This window comes from Heteronotia binoei, chromosome 9 (genome assembly GCF_032191835.1).
Source record: "Heteronotia binoei isolate CCM8104 ecotype False Entrance Well chromosome 9, APGP_CSIRO_Hbin_v1, whole genome shotgun sequence".
In the NCBI taxonomy this organism is placed as follows: Eukaryota; Metazoa; Chordata; class Lepidosauria; order Squamata; family Gekkonidae; genus Heteronotia; species Heteronotia binoei.
Window position 1 is genome coordinate 87,905,037 of NC_083231.1, and position 21,779 is coordinate 87,926,815.

The following is a 21,779-nucleotide window of genomic DNA, read 5'->3' on the forward strand; positions in this document are numbered from 1 at the left end:
CCTCTTCTCTGCAGTGAGCATGAAAGAATTCAGATCCAATGCTGATCAACTTGGAAACTCCAGCTGGTACAGAAAGATGCAGCCCAGCTACAACCTTCATATCACTCCCATTCTACAGACACTTCGCTGGTTGCAGATCAGTTACCAGACTTGGGTTACAGGAAAGAGCAATGCCAGAAGTGCTTAAAATTTACAACTGATGAATACAGAACAGGGTGGTTTAATAGAAAATGTGTTTAATTTGTCCACTTTAAAATGTGTTTTCCAAAAGAACTACTTTTGCACAAAAATCATTTTCATCTGACTGTGTCTGTTTCTGTTTATTTTTCATCACCAAATAGCAGTCCGGCACAGGAGACTGGGTTGGGAAGAGAATTAGGAATCCAATTCCAGACGTCTCTACTCCACCCCCCAAACGCCAGTCTACCCAATAGGTAATCAGTGCAGTAAGTCAGTCTGGGTAGCTTTTTCCAAGAATACAGCGCCATCTACTGAATTCTACCTGAATTGCCCCATTGTAAAACCAATTACGTAATTACCCAAGTCATTTCCGTTTATAGACACAGAAAAGATCAATTTTTATATATATATATATATATATATATATATATATATATATATATATATATATATATATTTACCCTAATTGACAAAAAAAGCCTCTCACAAGTAGAGAGAATACTAGGGCAAGTATGATGAAACAAAATGATATGACTTTCCTCTAGTCACTTGGGGGGGGGAGGATATGAAAAGGGCAACAATTTCACATTTTCTACTCCATATGCTTATGCCTTGTTAATACTTCCAAATACTTTGTTCTCTGTGAAGGGAGGGAATAGAGACATACATTTGCCAATAAAACTAATTGCTTGCAAAAAATGCTTCTTTTTCTACAAGAGAAAATTAGAAAGCAGTCCTTCCCTTAGCCACTTTTCTTTTTCTTATCTCTTCAAACAGGAGGGATGGGCCAGAGTTTTTGCTGCCTGTTGTTCTTCATGGACAACAAGAGAATCCAAGTTGTGCTCGCAGTCGGTCACAGACAGATCTAACCCATTAAATAGCCCCTGAAATATAAAATAAAGATTTGATGGAAAAGAAACCTGAAGTGAAACATCCTATGGAACAAAAACAACTTAAAAGGATGAAAGCAAGAAACCCATCTGAAGATCATAAATCATGACTGCTTAAGTGATGATTGCCCTCAAACATACACTTGTTTGTAAACAAGCTGGAAAGCTGCTTCACACATGACCCTACGTGTAAAGCAGTTTAAGAGACGGGGGTAAGCTTAGGGGTGTATAGGCTGGGCCTGCACTTGTCCCTTAGCCTCTAAAAATGCATGTTGAGGTTTTCACACCTACTCTCCTTTTTATGCTTAGAAATATTTAGTTGCACTTCAGGATTAACAACAAACAATTTACACTGAACAATAATCCAGAATTCCATTATTTGTTGAGTCTTCAAAACACTGAACAGACATGAAGTTGCCTATATTGAATCAGACCAATAGTCTATCAAGGTCATTATCGTCCACTTGGCCTTGCAAAAGCTCTCCAGGGTCTCCTGTAGAAGTCTATTTCATCATCTACTACTGGAACCTTTTTAACTGGAGATGCTGAGGACTTTACCTAGGTTCATCTGCATGGAAAGCTGATCCTCTACCACTGATTCTGGAGAACTGCTCCTTCAATAGAGTGCAATTCACATTACTTTTGATAGAATCCTCTCTTAAGAGTCTTTGCCAATTCAAGAAGTTGACTGGCCAGTTCATTAACATAGATTGCTTGGGATAAGGTATGCCAAGATGAGCAAAACTTTTACTCTCAAGGATGGCATAAGTACATAAAATCCAACATTACTATTATGTCCTGACTGAATGGGTTTATCAATCCATGATGACATCAGAATTTAATTTCCTTTTTAGATATAAGAATTATATTTTCCTGAACAGATGTTTATTCAACAGTTCTTCAAAGTTCTCACTAGCTGCAAAGGTTTCAACTTTAATACTTGAGAGTGTCTGTGAAGAGGTAAGAACACTTAGTTTCTTCATAGTGCTTTCTCCAATATTATTAATTCTCTCAACTCTGAACACTGTATTCTAGCAATTATCTAATATTTCTCCAACTAATCAATTTCAAGGTCCTGACATCTTCCTGGAGCATGATGTAATCACTGCCAAATGACAGGACATTTATTGTCCAGTATATCACTTTGGTGGCACGAATAACACTCCCAATTTTTTCAGGTTCTTTTTACGTATAAAGAACTTGCAAACAAATTGTGGAATTTCAGGTTGCATTAGCTTCCACTGTGATCCCAGCCACATTTCTATATTAAGGTTAAAAATTAAGAGGAAGAGAGAAAATAATATGATAAGCATTCACTTACGGTAATTTCATCCGCATGAACACTCTGGCCATGAAGAAACTCAACAGGACGCTGACAAATCCAATAAAAAGCAGCAGAAATCTGTTCAGTTTTGGGATATTTGGTGCATTGGAACGGTCCAGTATGATGAAACCTAGGCCTCCCATTGTGAAGAGAAAGCTGGAGGCAAGTCCTTCCATAATATACTGCCCATTTACTCTGCATGCAAAATGAAAAAAATACTGTTTCAGTTGAACAGCAATACAAGAACCAGTGCATAATGTAGTGGTTAAGAGTATCAAACTAGTGTCCTGGAGACTCAGGTGTGAATCTTCTTTCATGCCATGAGTGACCCTGGACTAGTCACGCTCTCAGCCTATCCCACTTCACGAGGTTGTTGTGAAGATAAAATGGAGGAGAGAACAATGTAAACTGCTTTGGGGGGAAAGGCAGGGTATAAATGAATTAATTAAATAATATATAAATGAATAGAAGTTATCTGGTTGCCCCATCATCCTAGATTCAATTGCAACACCCAATAATGCTACAATTCACAGGAAAGATGGAACACAAAGAGAATACCCAGTCTCGTGTTGCATGTTGTTTGCTTCCCGACTGAAACCATGTGGGAGCTAACACCATTCAAACAATGCACACATACTGTCCAAAAGGAATGGGGAGGTGGCCCTGAAACTATCATGGCCATAGCTCTCTGTGTTTACTGAGACCTAATTCTAATAAATCTGCCTGCAGAAGCAGACTTAGATCTTAATTACATTTTCCACTGACGGAAGGCACTTATGGCTCTGTGCATGTGGGGAATGGGGCTATTTCACCAGTTTCCCCCTCCTATTGTACAGCCCCCCCCCCCGGACTGTTCCCCAGCATCAGCGGACACCTGGGGACAGGATTTCACAGGGTTTGACAGGATGTACCAGGAGGGAGGAATGCCCCTTTCACGAGGGCTACTATGTTGTTGCAGCCTAGGAACCAAGCCAAAGAGTTCAGAGTTCACTTTGGAAAGCATCCATTATCAAAACCCCAGCCTTACCAACAGGTATTCATTGCCAGTCACTATCTGCCAGTTATTACTACCCTATTTCATGTTGCTCTAGGTCAGTGCTCCCCTGAAGAGGGCAGCCTGACTATTGCATTCAGCCACAGATACTGCAAATCCTTCTGAAAACTTCTGTGCTTGTCAGCTGAAAGACTACTACACTGAGCTTAGCTCAGGCTCACTTCTGCTGTCAAAAGGTAAAAAGGTAGTCCCCTGTGCAAGCAACAGTCATTTCTGACTCTGGGGTGATGTTGCAACACGAAGTTTTCACAGCAGACTTTCTATGGGGTGTTTGCCATTGCCTTCCCCAGTCATCTGCATTTCCCTCCAGCAAGCTGGGTACTCATTTTACCAACCTCAGAAGGATGGAAGGCTGAGTCAACCTTGAGCTGGCTACCTGAACTCAGCTTCAGTCGGGATCGAACTCAGGTCAAGAGCAGAGAGCTTTGACTGCAGTACTGCAGCTTTACCACTCTGCACCACGGGGCTGCTACACTGTCAAAAGGAAGTCACTAGCAAATGAACAACTATCAAGATGTTTGGGTTCCTTCTTTTCTCTAATGTTGTGTGCCAGCCAGTCTAATATTCCAGCTTACTCATATATATCCCACACCAACAACTGGAAAAAGAAACTCATTGTAATATACCACATTTTTTTTCTACCTGTATGCCAAGAAGGCCACGGGTCTCTGATGTCCGTGTTCATCGGTCATTGAGCCAACACTGGGAGGTTCCACAATCACATCATAAATTATTCCTATTAAAAAAGAAAGGTGGATTTATCTTGGAAGGAAGCAACCTATTCTTAGTTATAGTGATTTGATCATTAAGTGCTTCTTAAAAACAACTGTTCATTAGGGAAACAAAACCGAAAGAAAACAGTCAGTTTAGAAAAAAACGTTCTTAAGGGAACAGAGCCCTGATAGGTTTATAAAATTATGTATGGTGTGGAGAACATGGATAAAGAGAACTTTTCCTGACCTGAAATGCTGCTCCTGGGAGACAGGGAACCCCCAGGAACACCATGAGGCGAGAGCTGGTGAAAATCAACCTCCAGTTTCAGCAGAGCCAAGCCACAACACTTAATTTATGGAACTCACTGTCACAGTCTTTAATGATTTATGGCAGCTGGCACAGATAGTTTTATAAAAGACTTAGATCTATCCTTCATGAACTTATTTAACTGTAAGTAGCTAAGGGAAACAGGTATACAGAAGAGAAGCAAGGAAACTGGCTTTAAAACATATGTATCTTGCAGGGTGGAACCACCGCTCAGTGGGAGAGAATATACTTTGTACGAGTATTCTTTAGAACACTAGTCTCAGGTTTTGTGCTGCACAACCCTGTGAGATTACTCACCTGCATAATAACATACAAGGCACCTTGCAAGATAGATTAGGCCAGTATTCTAGAATACCTGAAGCAGGTCATGGAAGGCACCACCAACTCTTATACCTGGCATCAGAGGTATGCTACCTCTGGCATGCAAAGCTCCATTCTGCAACTATATACAGTTATTAATAGATTCTCCATGACTTCAACTAACACTTTAGCAACCATTTAAACTCAGTAATCCTTACCACACCTTAAGAAATATGTAAGTTAATCATACAAGTGCACAATGCAAGTCTCCTTACATTCTCTCTTGAGCTGCTATTTAACATCACATTATACTTATTCTGAAAGAGGAACTCCCAGTATGAGGACTTGGGTGCTTATTTGCAAACTGGTCTATAATTATTTTATTTACCATAATTTATGTACCACTTTTCAGCCAGAAGGAAAATCAACACAAATTAGTACAATTTAAATAATGTAGGCTCCAACCAGTCTTCCCTCTAAGCTGAGTTAGCGTGTGTTAGCTCATAGATTTTTAACCTCCAGCTCACACATTTTTGTCTTAGCTCAGGAAGGATGGTCCCAGAGCAAACTAATTTATGCAGTAGCCTATAACTTTCATGCCAGTAACTCACAAAGTAGAATTTTTGCTCACAAGACTCCGAAACTTAGAGGGAACATTGGCTCCAAGCCTAAGCATTCTTATCTGGAAACAAGCCTTATGGGAACCCACTTCTGAGAAAACAAACACAAGATGGGACTGTAAAACACAACAATGATAAATACATAACAGCAAGCTGGAATAACTACACTATATAAAATTCCAGGAGCAGGTTTACTGACTGGAAAATTGGCTGAGTGGTAGGTTGGGGAGGTTGCCATGTCACCTATCAATCAAATCAAATTTAATTCTTATATCCCGCCCTCCCCCGCCAAAGGCGGGCTCAGGGCGGCTCACAGACATGGCGCGCCATGATTTAGTTAAAACAGATAAACAATACTTTAAATATGGTACAGTTACATAAATTAATTAAAATAAATAAAAATAGGTGCTATAAATTCTATCAATCCCAGTTACATCGTATCATACATCAGTTTCAATTATACATAAGATGGCTAAAGTTGCAATAATTTAATCAGTTCGGTCTGGTCCTAATTCAAATGCGAGCTGAAAAAGAGAGGTTTTGCAAGCCCTGCGGAACTGGTTCAGGTCCCGCAGGGCTCGCACCCCCTCTGGAAGTTGGTTCCACCAACAAGGGGCCATTAATGAAAAGGCTTGCTCCCGTGTTATCTTCAGTCTGGCCTCTCTTGGCCCAGGGAGTCCTATCAGTCCAAGACTCACACCAGAAAGAAAGATATAACACACCCTGCTATGTTTCAATAATGAGGTCCTTTTTTTTCTAAGCCAGTATCACTGGTTATGAAAACAGAACTCCAAGGCCCAAGTAATGCAGTTACTGATCTCAGTGGAAAGATTTTTTTCTTCTTCTTGCCCTGCCAAATTAATCAGTCTGTAGTCCATTAACTGCTTCCCCCCTGTTCATAGCTCAAAGAGAACCATTACTTTGGCTAATAATTCCATAACACCAGGGCCCCCCGAATGTGACGCTCATGGGCAAAATGGTGCCCACCAATTGTTTTTAGAAAGTGAGTGGGACCAGATGGAGCACTTGCCCAGCAGGGCTTCTGACTGGCCACTGAAGACTACAGAGATATTTTCATGTGTATGATAGGTTTAGTTTAAGCTAAGAGAAGTGACAAACCAGAAGAAATCCTTGAAAAGGTATTGGAAGAATATGCCTGAGTTTTTATTTCAGTGATACCATGTTTTGAGAAAGTGAAAGTGAAAAAGCCTTGCCAGGCAAAACATGGAACAGTATTGCTAGCATGCCCATAGAAGGATTTCACTGGGACCACTGTCTTTGGATATCAGTGTTGTGGCTCAGTTGTTTAGGTTCAACTTGGAACGTGACTTCTGTTTCTGAAAATTGAAGACACCCGAGTCCCTTCAACAGAGTGATTTATGAGACTTTGATGGACTGTAGGAATGTTTGGGATTCTGCCCTATGATTTGATAATTTGAACTTTGATATTGTTTGGTATATGAATAGCTTGGAAATTTGTGTTTATGAATTGTGTGTATGATCTACAGTCAATACCAAATTATATTAACAATTTTAATTGTTTAAATTGTTTCATTTTAATTTAGGATGTAAGTAATATGAGTGAATTGTTTGATTTTACTGTTGTGAGCCACCCTAAGCCTGTTTCAGCAGGGAGGGTGGGATATAAATCTAATAAACCTTAAACCTCAATTTTCATAGAATACTTTGAGCAGTTTAATTATCACTGTTTAGGTAATAACATTTGTGTGTGGCTGTGCCTCCTGTGCTGGCCATTTTGTGGTTGTGCCCACCACTCTGTATAAAAATTTCAAAGGTGCCTGCAAACTCAAAAAGGTTGGAGACCCCTGCATCACACCATCCTCCAGCTAGGCTGAGGGCTCAACTTCAGATCTGATTGATGCATACGAGAGAATTAAATGGTAGCTCTACTCACACTGTGTAAAGAAGATCAAATTTTGCAATGAATCTGTGTTTCTTTTTTTATAAATCCCTACAATGAGAAAACTGACACAGCAAACAACACAGAACCTGCTGTACTAATTTTCTATCTGTATGCAGGTTTTTTTAAATGCAAAGAAACATTCAGAACTGGAATCCATAACCTCCAATGACACAACTAATTCAATCACCTCAATGCTCCATGGCCTCATTCTCTTGTGTATGCAAACCAGGCCTAAGGCATTGGCAACATGGTGTAGCAGTAAGAATATCCTAACAGGATCTGGGTGATCTCAGGTCAGACATACACTCTCAGGCTAACTTACTCCACAAAGTTGTTGTAAAGATAAAATGGTGGAGTGAATGACAATGTCAGCTGCTTTGAAGAGAAAAGAACTGTATAAATCAACTTTTTTAAAAAAGATTTGATTAATCTGTGATCCAAAACCCACCAAGCAATAGGAAGATTCCATTAGCAGAAAGGATACTGCATTTTGCTAATAAACACAATAGTTATTTTTTAATCTTTCAATGTCTAAGACGTAAACAGAAGTCAAATTTTACTACTGAATGTGGATAGTTCCTAAAAGAGCAAATAAAAAAAATAGTTCACTGTTATCCAACCCTTTCCCCGAGTAGTCCTGGGCAGCACAACTAATTCTTTTCTTCTCCATTCTGCTCTCAAAACAACCCTGTGAGGTAGGTTAAGTTCAAAGCTACTAGCTCCAGATCACCTACTGAGCTTCATGGCAAATGGGGATTCAAAATTGGCTATCCCAGACAGCAGCTTGACACTTCAAGTCAGGGGTGTCAAACATGTAGTCTGGGGGCCGAAACAGGCCCCCGGAGGGCTCCTATCAGGCCCCTGAGCAACTGGCTGTCATATGCTTCCTTCTCCCTATATCTTACTTCCTTCCGCATGATAGCTTGCTTTGCAAGGCTTGCTCAATTGCACAGCAGAGCTACTGAGCCAAGCCTTTCTTTCTTCTATTGGCTGAGGCTGCTCCCCTTCCTGGTCTTCTGGGAAAGGAAGGAAAGAGCCACAGCTTCTTTTGCCCAGTTCCCATGGGAGAAATACAAAGAAAGTACCTTTAGGACCAATGAGTGCTAACATTTTAAGCATGTTTTAAGTTTTAAAAATATATATTTGTGTTTGTGTCCTTTATAGCGTTTATATCTCTGCTACCTAATCTTAAATAGGCCTGACATGGCTCGGCCCAACCTGACATGGTACGGCCCAACAAGGTCTCATTTATGTCAGATCAGTCCCTCATAACAAATGAGTTCAACACCCCTACTTTAAGTGCTATACCAAAGTGGTTTCCCCACCCAAAGAAAGAGAGGGACAATGACAGAGCATAAGAAGAGTCCTGTTGGATTAGGCCAAAAGTCCACCTAGGTCAGTATGCTGTCTCACAGCGGCCAACCAGTTCCTCTGGACAGCCAGCAATAGGGCATAGAGACTGAGGCCTTTCCCTGATGTTGCCTCCTGCCTCTAGAATTCAAAGGATTAGTGCCTCTGAAAGTGGATGTTCCCGTCAGTCACCATGGCTGGTAGTCATTGATAGACTTGTCCTCCATGAATCTATTTAATCTCCTTTTAAGGCTGTTTATTCCTGTGGCCATCACTACATCCTCTGGCAGAGAATTCCACATGTTAATCATTCTGCGTGTAAAGTATTTTCTTTTGTCTGTCATGAACCTGTCCATTAGCATCACCGAATGACAGTTCCAACAGTTCCAGTATTTTGGGAGAAGGAAAACAGTCTCTTTATCACCTCTTTATTATCCCATGAATAATTTTATAAATCTCTACCATGCCCTCCCCTCCCAAAAAATATCTCTTTTCTAAACTGAAAAGTCCCAGACTCTTCAGCCTTTCCTCATACTGAAGGTGCTCAACTCCCCTAACCATCTCGGTCGCCCTATGCACTTTTTCCAGCTCTGCAATGTCCTTTTGGAGATATGATGACCAGAACTGTACACAGTATTCCAATTTGGAATTTCCAAACAAGGCTGCACCACAGATCTCTACAGCAGTATTACAATATCGGGCGTTTTATTCTCAATCCTGTGGGATGAAAGCTCCCACCCATCCATTCATTCATTGCACGGGGCTTAAAAAAGGCTGAGAGCGACACAAGAGAGGCAATGGGGCATTTTTACCTCCCGTGATGAGGAAATAAGAGACCACCACCAGGGCATAGACGGTCATAGCCGAAGGCATGTGCACCCAGCTCGGCCGCTTCAACTTGATGTTGGGGCACTCCAGCACCGTGAACGGCAGCCGGTAGAGCGTCTCCATGGCGGCGGCGGCCCCAGCCCTCTCCTTCCCAACACAGAGAAAACTTCGCCACGACGCTCGTCCTCGCCCACCGCACGACCCGTTACTGGATTGCCTCGTCGCAGCCGCCGTAGGCACGATAACGGAAGCTGCGCGAAGTCGTCCTGGAAGCTAGACAAAAGAAAAGGTGCGAAGGAAGAAAAAACAAGCATACAAAAAAGGTTGCTTGCTAGCATATTATAAGACGAATGAAAGATAAGAATAATTCGAGATGCAGACGTACTTCTTTAAAAAGTTAACGTTTGATCTCGCTCTCAAGTAAAGAGCGTGTGTTTATATTTATCTTCCAGGTCCTGAGAACGCTCGACGTGGCCTTGTAATAGATACACGTGGACGCACGAAAGGTAGTCACGCCCACTTAAATAGGGCCCGCCCACATACCCTAAAGTGGTGACTTGAAGGGCTGTAGAAAGCGAGAAGCGGGCAGTTGTCTTGCAGAGTGAGGGAGACAAATTTCAGTGGGAGGGGAGTAATGTCCGGTGGCCGTATAAGCCTCCCTCAGCCTACAGCAGGTTCCGTAAAGAAAACAGGCGCTCTTTATTTAACGGCCCTTGTAAATATGTAAAAGGGTCCAGGCAAGTAGTCCTGAAAAACCTCATCTTGAAACCCTGGAGAGCCGCTGCCAGTCTGAGTAGACAATACTGACTTTGATGGACCGAGGGTTTAATTCAGTATAAGGCAGCTTCAAAACCGAAGAGCAGAGGCCCTTTATGCGCTCAACGTTTCATCATTCCAGCATGATTTCAGCTATACTGTTCGGACTCCAAAAAGTTCATCAGGACTTCTGAATAACGCCACCAGAACCTAATGCTCATTTGCCATTAGATCCTTGAACTGAGGCGGGTCTACTTGTGAGGGTGTTGGAAGGATCGGATTCAATCATTGTAGTGCGAATTATGCCCCCCTTCTGCAGTCATTGCTAGTACATTTCCTTCACAGGATAGTGCAGTTCCCCTTAAACTTATCAGAGCTATCTCTCCAGGACTGTAGTGCTGCTGGAAGCCATTGTCAGGCTCCTCTTTGCAATCTCCATCCTTAATTTTCTTTTAAGAGTTGCACAAAACAGCAAGAGTCCAGTAGCACCTTAAAGGCTAACAAAATTTGTGGCAGGTGATGATTTTTCTTGAGTCACTGCTCACTTCTTGAGATTTGTTTTTTGGCTTCTGTATCTTAATGCATCCTTGATCTTGCTTACTTTATTCTGTAACTGCATTGTGAAAGTTCAAAACATTTTTGCATTCATATCCTGCTCTATTAAACAGATACCTCTACTTCTTGTTACCAGGCCACTAATATTCCCCCCTCCTCCAGTACTTTATGCAGCATGAGGAAGGCCTAGGGTGTTGTGCTGAAGGCTAAGTTTGCAGGAGGATGCCAGCCTCCAGGTGAGACCTGGAAATCCCCTAGAACTACCACTCATCTGCAGACTAGAGATATGATCCCCTGGAGAAAATGGATACTTTAGAGAGCGGATGTTATGGCATCTACTGAAGTACTTGTCTCTCCCTAGGCTGCATCCCCAAATCTCCTGGCTTCCCAGCCTGGATCTGGCAACCCTCCCCCATCCCCTGCTGGTGGCCAGGTGGGACCTGGCAAGCCTAGTCACATGCTGCCATTCACAAGGACAGAAGGGGAGGGCCATCTATGTAGGCAGTCTCCCAGGTCCATTCCATTTCCCAGTAAAAAAAGTTCTTGGATAATGCAGATAACCATAAATCTAAAATGTCCCAATTTGCAAATAATTATTTTGAGCTGGATAATGGCCAAACACCTTATTTCAAGAATGCCCCTTAAAAGGCTTAATATCTTTATCTTCACTTCTTAGGACTAATTTTTAAATATATTTTTCCACACCAATTCCTGATTTCACAGTTTTGTTTTCATTATCAAAGTGTTTGAATGGATAGAAGAGGGATCTAAAAAAGGGGATCAGTACAACTTTATACATGTTCATCCATAAGTAAGTTCTACTGTGCTTGAAGGAGCTGACCCCGCTAAGTATGGACAGCACTGCAGTCATTAACTAGAAAAACTTCTGAAAGTTTGAGAACTCAAAATTTCTAATAGCAATTGCAGTTCTTCAGAGCAGCCACACTATGGCAGTATTTACTCTTCAAAAGTGCTATGAAACTTTAAGCATAGAACCAGTCAAAAGTGGGATGGACACTTCATGCATAGGAGTGCAACTTCAGATACCTTCGAGGAAGCCCCAGTGATGCTTACCTGGAAGTTCCTCAGCTTGATATACTCTGCTGCTTCATAGCCAGTCATTTTCGTTTACTACCTGATCAACTAATGAGCAACATGGTACAGGGTTTTTAAAAAGGTGTTTGACACTTTTTGCTTTTCCTTGATCAATTGCAAGGACCATTTCCCCATTTAAGAAATCTGCTTGCACCCACTAAAAAAGTTTTGCTAACCTGATCCAATCCTTTTTTCTGTACTACTTTACACACAATTGATTGCTCCTTCACATAGTTCTTTTCCACCCTGAAGCCTCAGAAGTATTCATTCCTGATACTTTCCATGACAAAAAAAAGACAGCTACAATCTGGGAGGTTCAAATCCCCACTTTGCCATGGGTAACTTTGGGCCAAATTTACCTCACAGGGTTGCTGCGTGGATAAACTAGAGGAGAAAGACAAAACCCATTTTGGAATATAAATGAAACCAAATTTTAAGATTTAAGCATTAGGGTAAAGTACTTGTTCTGTCCTGGAAGCTCCTCCATTAAACACATCCCATCATTGCCAAGACTACCATTTTAGTATTGGACTGGCCTTTTAAGATGCATTTCCTACAGCTAAATCACACCTTCCCCCATTTATTTTTCTTTTCCTGCATGTTTGATTTGTTGCCTGCCAACAGTTGCTACAAAACACGGTGTTTGGCACTGGCACATGAGGCACTAGCACTGTGCCCTGCACATATTCCTACCGGCAAATAGCTCCTGCAGTCACCTATCATGTGCAAGGTGGAGACTGGGAGGCCATTTAGTCATGCAACAATGAGGAATTGAGGGCAGCTATAGTCAGACTATCCTGATTCATAATTACATGTAACACTGAAAGGCAACTGGGCTCTGGACTCTCCTGTAAATAAGTATTATATCAGATCTTATTATATCAGATACATGAGGGCTGACAAAATTAGTCACAAACAGCTGTTTAAAAAATACCAAGCCTTAGTCCTCCTGGAAAGAACTGGTGAAATAGATCTAATTAAGCTGGAAGTGGGTGCGGGGGAAGTATAAGAATAGTATGAGCTCTGTGTTCTTTTGGAAGATCACCTGTAAAAAAAAAAAAGTCACATATAGGCAGATTAAGCTTGCTACCTAGGCACTTGAAAATCTAATTAAAATCAGTGGGACTTTTTTTTTGTTCAGTCACAGTCGAGTCCAACTCTTTGTGACCCCATGGACAAAGTCATGCCAAGCCCTCCTGTCTTCTACCATCTACTAGTTACATCACTAAGTCCATCACTACTTCCATGTCTTTCGCTTCTATTTGCCAAAGGTGTGATGGGGCTGGATGCCATGATCTTAGGTTTTTTGATGCTGAGTTTCAAGCCTACTTTTGTGCTCTCCTCTTTCACCCTCAACAAGAGGTTCTTTAGGTCTTCCTCACTTTCTGCCATTAGAATGGTATCATCTGCATCTCTCCATGTAAATATAAATATTTGGGCTGTTTAGTACTAAAGATAACCTGATGGCAAGTTTCATTATAAGCTGTGCAGACTCAAGCTCATTCGTTTATATTCATTTTTCACTTTAACAGGGTTGTTCAGATAGAACACATCTTTAAATTATTTACTGCACTGCGGATACAAAGATAATTCAAAAAGCACATCACACCCCCAAAGGCTGCCCTTGATGTTTGAATTACAGTTATCTGCTTTGTGGTTTGTGTTTTTTTAAGTTAAAATCAAGAGGCCTCATTAACATTTTACAAGTTTCCTAATGCCTGCACTTTGTTTTTACCACTAGCACAGCTTTTCAAAATACTTAAAATATTTATCACAATCTTTTTTTGTTCATTCAAATGCCATTTTATAATTAGCTACTTTCTAGTTTGACACTTGGTTGTTATCAGGAATTGAGGATGCTGCACATTCCTAAAATAGAGGATCACAAAGACTTTTCACAAACATCTTTTAAAGTAGGCTCCAGATCAAAAGCTTTGAGAGTATATGCAGCTGGCAGTCTACAGCAGACGATATACCGGTCTTTCTATAATGCCATCTCTCCTCATTCCTACATTTGCACACATGCAAAGAAACGTGATACTAAGCTACACAAGGAGAGAGCATCAGTCCTAATAAAAGTCAAATATTCCTTTTACTGATCTTCTCCAGATGGAAAGTGGCACATTATATATTTTTGTTTTGCCTCTCAGGAAAGTATCAGTGTACTGAATGTACACTGCATGACTACAGATGTAAAATGTGGCACTGTAAGAATTCTTGTACGAGGGTCCAACTTGCAGGAAATTCTGAATCATTACAATAAAGGTGCATTTTAGAGGAAGCAGTGGTACAACCATTAAATAAGCTGCCTAGATTCTTATACCTACCTCTGAAAGTAGGCCATACCCTAAAAAACTTATTCCATGACAAACGTTAATGCAAGGTGCCACAAGAGTGCTATTTCCAGGAGGTATGCAACTGAATTGGAAAAATTATCAAGCCAAGGTAGTTTGAAGATTTGCATACCACTCTGTCCCCAAACAGGTGACTGGCCTAGATCAGGAATCTTAAACAGGTAGCTGGTAAGGTACTAGTGCACAGAAGCTCATACAACTTCTGGAAGATAGAGAAAAAGGCTACTCTAGGCTTTTATTTCCTAGTATTATTCCAAATTATTTGCATGATTCTAGGACAGAGCAGAGCATGGTAACTTTTTTTAAAGGGGGGGCGGAATATGGGATCTTTTGTATTATTCAAAGTAGAGCTCTTGTTAAAGAAAAGGTAAACAACCCCTGGCCTGCATGAGCCTTCATGTCTCACTCAGTAGGGTGCTTCCCTACAATCAGGACCTATTCTCACCTTACATGGATTATTGTCCAATACACCTAAATCATCTGGAACCAATGCCAATGATATTTTAAAATGCCCTTTACAAAAAAAAGAACAGCCACCGTTTTTCATTACATTTAAACTAAAAAGCAACAGAGATTAATTCTAAATTGTTCCAGAAGCAGTAAAGTTAGTAAAATGAATGTGACCACAGTGATTTTACAAAATCAGAAAGTCTAAAATAGTTGGTTACCAATTATTTCAAACAAAATGGAACATTCTCTTGAGGAGTTGTAGCCCTCTTCATTAGCACTGTTGTTACTTTACTTTAAGCAGTGGGTGTAGCAGCTAGAATGTGGGACAAGGATAGCTGGGTACAAGCTCCCACCCTGCCATGAATCTCACTTTGGGCCAGTAACTCTCCCACAGCAATCTTGGATCTCCCATTTCCATAAGTTAGTTCATCCATCTTCCTTGCTGCTCCTTATGTCTGAAACTCTTGCCCTGTACAAATTACTTCTCTTATCAGACCTCTCCACAAAACCCAACTTTTCTGTGAAGACACTGGCATAACATTTTTCATTCTCGTATCTCGATGCAACTGAGCCTAAATATGAACTCAACTGCACACAGATTATTAATCATTAGACCCTTTCCTTCCTCAATGGCATTTAATCTCCTTACAGCAGAAACCTACCATTTTGTTGTTATCCTTCGAAGTCCCATACCCATAACTGACATGGCACTATTATAATGGACACGCAACTAGAAATAGTGCTAAACAGTACAATATCTGGAAAACGGTATTTTAAGAGCTCCTAGCTCTCTTTATGCAAATTATTCAAGAACTATTTATTAAATTGATATCCCAGACTGGGCTCAGGGCAGGTAACATTAAATTGCATAAACATTAAAAACCAATAAATGATAAAACAGATAAAACGATCACACTATTAAAAGATGGCAAATATAATAATTCAGAATCCCCCCCAGAAGCTGGACAGAGGGTATGGGAATCACACCAACCTGTGTCATACCAGGACTCTACATGAAGTGGATGATTGCGCCACTACAATTTACAAGTCAAAAAGCAATCAGAAGTAAACTAGTCACCACCTTGCACCTCAGGAATCAATCACAATACTGAGCACATTTCTGAAATCAAAACAGACTCCATAATATCACAGTACACAAGAGGAAGTTCACTTTTCATTTATTAGGCAAACACAAATATTCACTTTGATTTCTGACTCTGTGCTTGCGCCTTCAACACCTTGACAACAATCTTCTGTTCCTCAATAAGGAATGCCCGTTTGATTCTACAGGGGGGGAAAAACCCACAAACCATTAACATTTCAGCACTGTCCGTGACGGTTAACCATCCCTTTCCATTTTTAAAACACAGTATTTTAGTTACTTGTACAATACTTATTTATGAGATTTTTATCCCGCCGATCCTGCCAAGGCAGGTTCAGGACGGGTAACCATATAAAAACATAGACATTAATCCATTAAAATCCTAAAATTATCAAACCAAAAAATCACAATCCAACGTTAGCTAAGCACAAAATGGCTATAATCTTATAGCAAATTATATTAGAGGGAAGAAAATTCAGAACTTTTCAAACTTTAGCACTTTTCTATTAAGTGTCTATGTACTTTTCAGAGCCATTTGCTTTTTCTTAAATTCAAGCAATGTAAGGGAAGTATAGGCTATATTGTCTTTAAATTGTTACAAGTACTTTATTATTTTCCTAATCAAATATTGAAATTCAAGTTGCTTGTTGTTTCTGGGACATAAAACAAAGTGTTTTTAATATTTGTTTATTAAAATATAAGTAAACATGTTAAGTCAGATCATACTCTAACTAGGATATCTGATCATTTTTCTTGACAGTTTTCCAGAAAACACATAGCACTGCACATATCATGGCCTACTAAAATTACTCTCATCAACCCTACATCAGAATGCTAAAGAAGTTAACTCAGTTCCATTACATCTAGATAGCTTGTCAACTCCAGTGGAAAGTAAAATCCTCTAGTTCCAGCCACAGTAGGCTCCAATGAGGCAGGCAAATGCATCTGCTAACATGGCCAATATTTTAAATAAAGGAAGCTGCTTCATTCCATCTCTAAACTGGTTTAGCAGTAGCACAGCAAAACCTAAATCCTTTCCACTGCTAGCCTTTCTGCATGCTGCAATCTGCAGTGGAGACCACTGACAGGAATTGATTGTATTATTCTAAAACACTACCAACTGAGTGCACATCTAAGACATGCTTCTACTATCAACTGCAGCACTCTGAAGCTCCTAAGAGCTTTAGTCAATACATCAGCATCAGTCAATACAACTAGGCTTACATCCATGTGTACACACAAATTGTAGTGCAATGTCATACTGCCTCATGTTCACTACATAAAGTAGTTACAAGAATTTATAAATCCACCTCAATCTAAAAATTATAACCTCTGAACTTCAGCAGAGTAACTGTACAAGATGCAAGTTACCTGTCACGAACGCATTTAGCACACATGGAACCACCATAGGCTCTGCTAACGTGCTTCTTTGTTTTGGACAGTCTCATAAGAACTTTTGGACGAACAGCACGAACCTGTAGTAAACAGGAAAAACAGTAACTCAGTCCATAGGATTGGCTAGTAAACTAGGGTTACTCAAATACAGTAAAGTTTGCAGCCTTGGCACCAGTTACTCCAGATCTTTAGCAAAACCTCAGTTTTAAATATGCAAGCGCTGGAATAACCTAAGAATACGTTATTTTCTGTAATCTGAGAGGCACTGTTACTATTAAACTATATAGTTGAAATAGACTTTAAAAAACTTTTCAATACAGCTAGCATTTAATTAAGATCCCATTCCTGCACTAGCTACATTATTGCTTTGCATGTTACTCCTTTGCATGAACACATGAAAATAGTCAAAGGCCAAATGCTGACAAATCACCAATTTCATTTCAGCCTATCAATAAATTAGCATTTTAAAAGTATAACTCGGACTTCATTAAAATATTATCTGGCCTCCACCATTCTCATAGCCAACCATTGCACATCCACACCTTTTTATTGAAAAAATATATTTTTTTATAAAGACAGGAAAATGTTTTCATTATTGTACAAAATTTAAGGGGGAAAAATCCCTTTTAAAAAGAACTGCATACTATCTTCTCACTAGGAAGTCATCATGGTTTCCCCAAAATGCAGTAATGAAAACAAAACAAAAGCCATAAATTGTATTCATGAAAACAAAGAAATACTGACTTTACTTACAATTTTTTTTAAAAAAACCTGACCAATTAATAACCAAGATGGAAAAACTGACTTTACTGATTTTACTGACCATTTCCCACCCCTGTGAACAATGCATCAGAGAGATGAAAGCTGATTTCATTTTTTAAAGTTTTAATTGTAAACAAAGTTTAAACACAGAACACATTTATGTTCTAGTCCTTGTTGCATAACCAGGAGGACAAAACAGCAGTAGGTAGTCCCTGTAAATCAGCAGTGGATGTTTTACTTCTGTATCCATTCACTCTGTGATTACATTTTTTGTTACTTTGCCCATGTCAAAAATAAATCAGGAATTACTTTTCATCTTTTTCTGAGTTGGGGAGGAGGGGAAGAGAGAGAAACTGAGACTATACTTAGTTAATTATGGTTAGGAGGATGTAGTAAGTATTTTGTAAGTCTCTATGTGGTGTCCTATTGCTGATTTTCTTGAAATGCATAATATAAACTACTGCTGCATTTAATGCTACTGATGGTCCCATACAAACATATGAACAGCAGTCACCCCTAACAGCAGTCCCATCACAACAATGCATTGCTAAATAGCTACAACTGAATAATAAACATCACCATGGGTCAATGATGGAGCATTGTCAGTAAACAAACAGGTGGCCATAAACTGATCCTGAATTGATTTTTCAGAGAAAAGGACAGGTAGTTTACCTAGGAAGCACACAGCATACAAAAATTGGTCCCAGCATCCTGCTACAAGTTCCATGTTTATAGAGCAAACCAGTTACCCGAAGTACATAAGCATAACACACTTACACCTCGAAGTCTTCCTGGGCACACACCACATGCTGATTTCGGTGCTTTGCCGACCTTCTTGGTATAGAGGTAAACAATCCTGTTACCTGGTGTTCGAGATCTACAAGAACAAGAAAAGCATTAATTGAATTGACTCTGCTACAATTGCAACAAATGGAAGTCAGTAATACCCAACATCTTACTTACAGTCTAGTCTTGTTAGAGGCTGTGTTGTAGGACAGCCTACGGCGGTACGTTAAGCGTTGGACCATGTTTCAGTTCTAAAAGAAAACAAAAGTAATGTTAAAAGGGAACTTTAGAATACAAGAGCATAGGCACATATAAAAACTGCAAGTCTTTTTTGAAATCTTCTCAAGAGCTGAAAGTAGTACACACAATCTCTCCACTCATCTTTATCTAGATGGCAATTCTGTAAATTAAACTAGGCTAAGAGAAAGTGTGACTGGCCCATGAAGTGACCTGATTTCAATCTTCCCAGTCTGTAGCCAGAAAACTGTACTGGTTCTCTTTATTTGGTTTAACAGATTCTGAAGCATCAGTAACAAAAGCTAGCACCTCTGCCTGTATTGCAAAACACACAAGTCTTCATTCCTTTTGAGACAATGTGGTTTACATCCCCCACACAATTTAAGACGTATTTGTTCAACATTAGCTTTGCTATTCTCTCCAAAAGTCATTTCAACAGGCAAGTGCTTGCTTTAACAAGACTTCGCTATCACATGTATCCAGGAAAGACAATAACCTCATGGTTGAACTGGAATTTGAATAAAAGCTTTTCTGGTTCTGAGTTAGTGCTGTAGATAACCCTGTCTCTCTGAGAAACCACAAGCAGGTGGCTACTGCTTCCCAGTAGCAAGTCCCTTTTTATTCACTTCGATCTACCTCCAAACACGCCAACGACTGCAACACCCAAAGGTTACCTTCACAAGGCCAAATTATGTCCTAACTAATAACAAAATAAACAGCAAGAAACGAAGCAAATATCCACCCTGCAATAAAAGAATCTTCGGCTTTTTCTCCATTCCTCAGAATGAAGTGGGACATAAAACACAGAGAAGTATACTTCGTACTATTTGAATATACGATTCTTCTGCCTCCAGATCCCGTCTCTTCAAATACCGGCGCTTAAGAATCAGAAAGAAAAACATATTCGACGGGAGCTACACGTGCCTCTTGAAAGCCGCTCTGTTCTCGAGGCCTTCCCCCCACCCTCGGCTCCAGCCGGATAAGCCTCTCCGAGGAGCCGCCGGTTTGCTCTCCTACTATATACCCCCCACAGTCGCCCTCTGGGAGCCCGACCCATCACGCAACTCACCCTCACGCTCTCACAATTCCTCAATGCCACGGATGGCAACGGATTCAAACCCACTTCACCCGCGAGACTGAGGAAGAAACCCTTACCTAGAGTTAATGCCGGCACCGGAAGAGAAAGAAAGAGATGGCGCACACGTCAAAGTTCAAACACCGAGGCTTAGACCCGGAAGTATAATTCGTCAGTCGTGTTGTGTTTCCAGGATAGAGTAATGAAATGGGCGCTGCCATCTTGTACGGCAAATATTAGGAAGTGGCTTTTAAGAAGTTTGAGGAAAAGCGCTGTGAAGCAGAAGTTTACTTTATGCAACCTTATGTTATCTGTAGCAGTTGCAAAAAAAGTGTTAGAGATGCTACAAAAGTTTGTATTTTGGGTGCAGCAGACACTGAACTGATGTAGAACTGGTCTCACTTCATTTTCGCTGTCGTTACCGGTCATATGCTATCTATCTGTCTGTCTTTAATTTTTATTTATTTTATTTAGCAGATTTATATTCTGCCTTACCCCGCAAACGGTCTTAGGACGGATTACAACAAAACAGGCAATAAATAAAACATAACAATAAAACAGTTTAAACCACCTGATGACACAGCAGGTGACAAATTAATTGGCGTCTGTCCGTCTGTCTAATCTATCTATGTTTACAGTGGTGCAGTTAGATTTTAGTCCAGGAGCACCTTAAAGAGCAACAAGAGTTTCAGGATTGGTCTCTGAGGTGCTGCTGCCAGTTGCTAGCCTACTGGTCTTTTAAGTGTTCTGCTGCAGACGCAGACCAATATGCCTGACTTCTGAAACTCTCACAGTGCCATCCTAACAACTCTGTCCTGGGAGTAAGCTTCATTGAATAAAATGGGACTTGCTGGTTCCCAATAAACTTGTGTAGGATTGCGCTCCCTCATACTGTGTTAGGATTCTGCAGGAAGCATGATAGGATATTAAGGGGGCCATCATTTAAAAGTTCTTAATCCAATTCAAATATTCCTGCTTAGTTAAAAGGGACATGAGTAAATGTGCATTCCCTCTCCCTAGGATATTTAGGTCCCTCCTGGCAGGGGATGGGGGGTAGGGTTGCCAGCTCCAGGCTGGAGGACTCCTGGAGATTTGGAGGTGGAGCCAAGGGAGGATGGGGAACTCAGTGGGGTACAGTGCCATATAGTCCACCCTTCAAAGCATCCATTTCTCCAGGGAAGCTGATCTTTATAGTCTGGAGATGAGCTGTAATTCCAGGGGACCCCCAGGTCCTTCTTAGACGATGGCATCCCTACCTCTCCCCTGCTTCTTTTCTATGAGTAAATCATAACCGTTGAAACTTATGTGGGAACAACATCGTTAAAGTTTTATTATTTTAAGGAAAAAAATTACATTAAACTCAGATTAAAATATCCCATTATTAAGGACAATTGAATCTCTGGTGAAAGTTTTTACAGACAAGTCAGCATCATCCTTATGTCCAGTCAGTGGCTACATTACTAGACAACTTCTGTTTAGGTCATGACTGGAATCTGCTGTTCTTAAATGCTTTCTTTCATCTTCCACTGCTGCAGTGTGGATGCCTTTTTGTGCATTCTTTCACAGCATACTAACATGTGGGGTCTCTCTGTATGATATTTCCCATTAAAATTGCATAAGGGTTAGTAAGAGGCAGCAAACAAAAGACAGGATGAAAAAAACCCTCCCCCAGAGAAAATCTCCCCAACACAGTAGTTGCAA

The 21,779-nt window shown here is 40.4% G+C and overlaps 2 protein-coding genes across 2 annotated transcripts; both read right to left on the reverse strand.

Moving 5' to 3' along the window:
* Positions 1–219: 219 nt before the first annotated feature.
* Positions 220–9,929, reverse strand: OSTC (oligosaccharyltransferase complex non-catalytic subunit). Its single transcript, XM_060246937.1, has 4 exons — positions 9,496–9,929; positions 4,091–4,184; positions 2,392–2,589; positions 220–1,064 (listed from the first exon to the last, which is right to left on the reverse strand). Exons 1-4 carry the CDS (start codon positions 9,632–9,634, stop codon positions 1,046–1,048), a joined length of 450 nt encoding a protein of 149 aa, XP_060102920.1. The 5' UTR covers positions 9,635–9,929; the 3' UTR covers positions 220–1,045.
* Positions 9,930–15,882: 5,953 nt separating this feature from the next.
* RPL34 (ribosomal protein L34) lies at positions 15,883–20,155 on the reverse strand. The gene is made up of 4 exons (XM_060246939.1): positions 18,944–20,155; positions 18,758–18,857; positions 17,195–17,298; positions 15,883–16,005 (listed from the first exon to the last, which is right to left on the reverse strand). The coding sequence occupies exons 1-4, from the start codon at positions 19,006–19,008 to the stop codon at positions 15,921–15,923; spliced, it is 354 nt and encodes a 117-aa protein (XP_060102922.1). The 5' UTR covers positions 19,009–20,155; the 3' UTR covers positions 15,883–15,920.
* Between the last annotated feature and the right edge of the window lie 1,624 nt (positions 20,156–21,779).

Coding starts and splice junctions, on each gene's coding strand:
- OSTC (XM_060246937.1), bottom strand. CDS start 9,634: ATGGAGACGCTCTACCGGCTGCCGTTCACGGTGCTGGAGTGCCCCAAC. Junction 4,185..9,495: donor TTATTTCCTCATCACGGGAG/GTAAAAATGCCC, acceptor CTTTTTTAATAG/GAATAATTTATGATGTGATT. Junction 2,590..4,090: donor GTGGCCTTCTTGGCATACAG/GTAGAAAAAAAA, acceptor TTTTGCATGCAG/AGTAAATGGGCAGTATATTA.
- RPL34 (XM_060246939.1), bottom strand. CDS start 19,008: ATGGTCCAACGCTTAACGTACCGCCGTAGGCTGTCCTACAACACAGCC. Junction 18,858..18,943: donor GCCTCTAACAAGACTAGACT/GTAAGTAAGATG, acceptor TTGTTCTTGTAG/ATCTCGAACACCAGGTAACA. Junction 17,299..18,757: donor GCCCAGGAAGACTTCGAGGT/GTAAGTGTGTTA, acceptor TGTTTACTACAG/GTTCGTGCTGTTCGTCCAAA.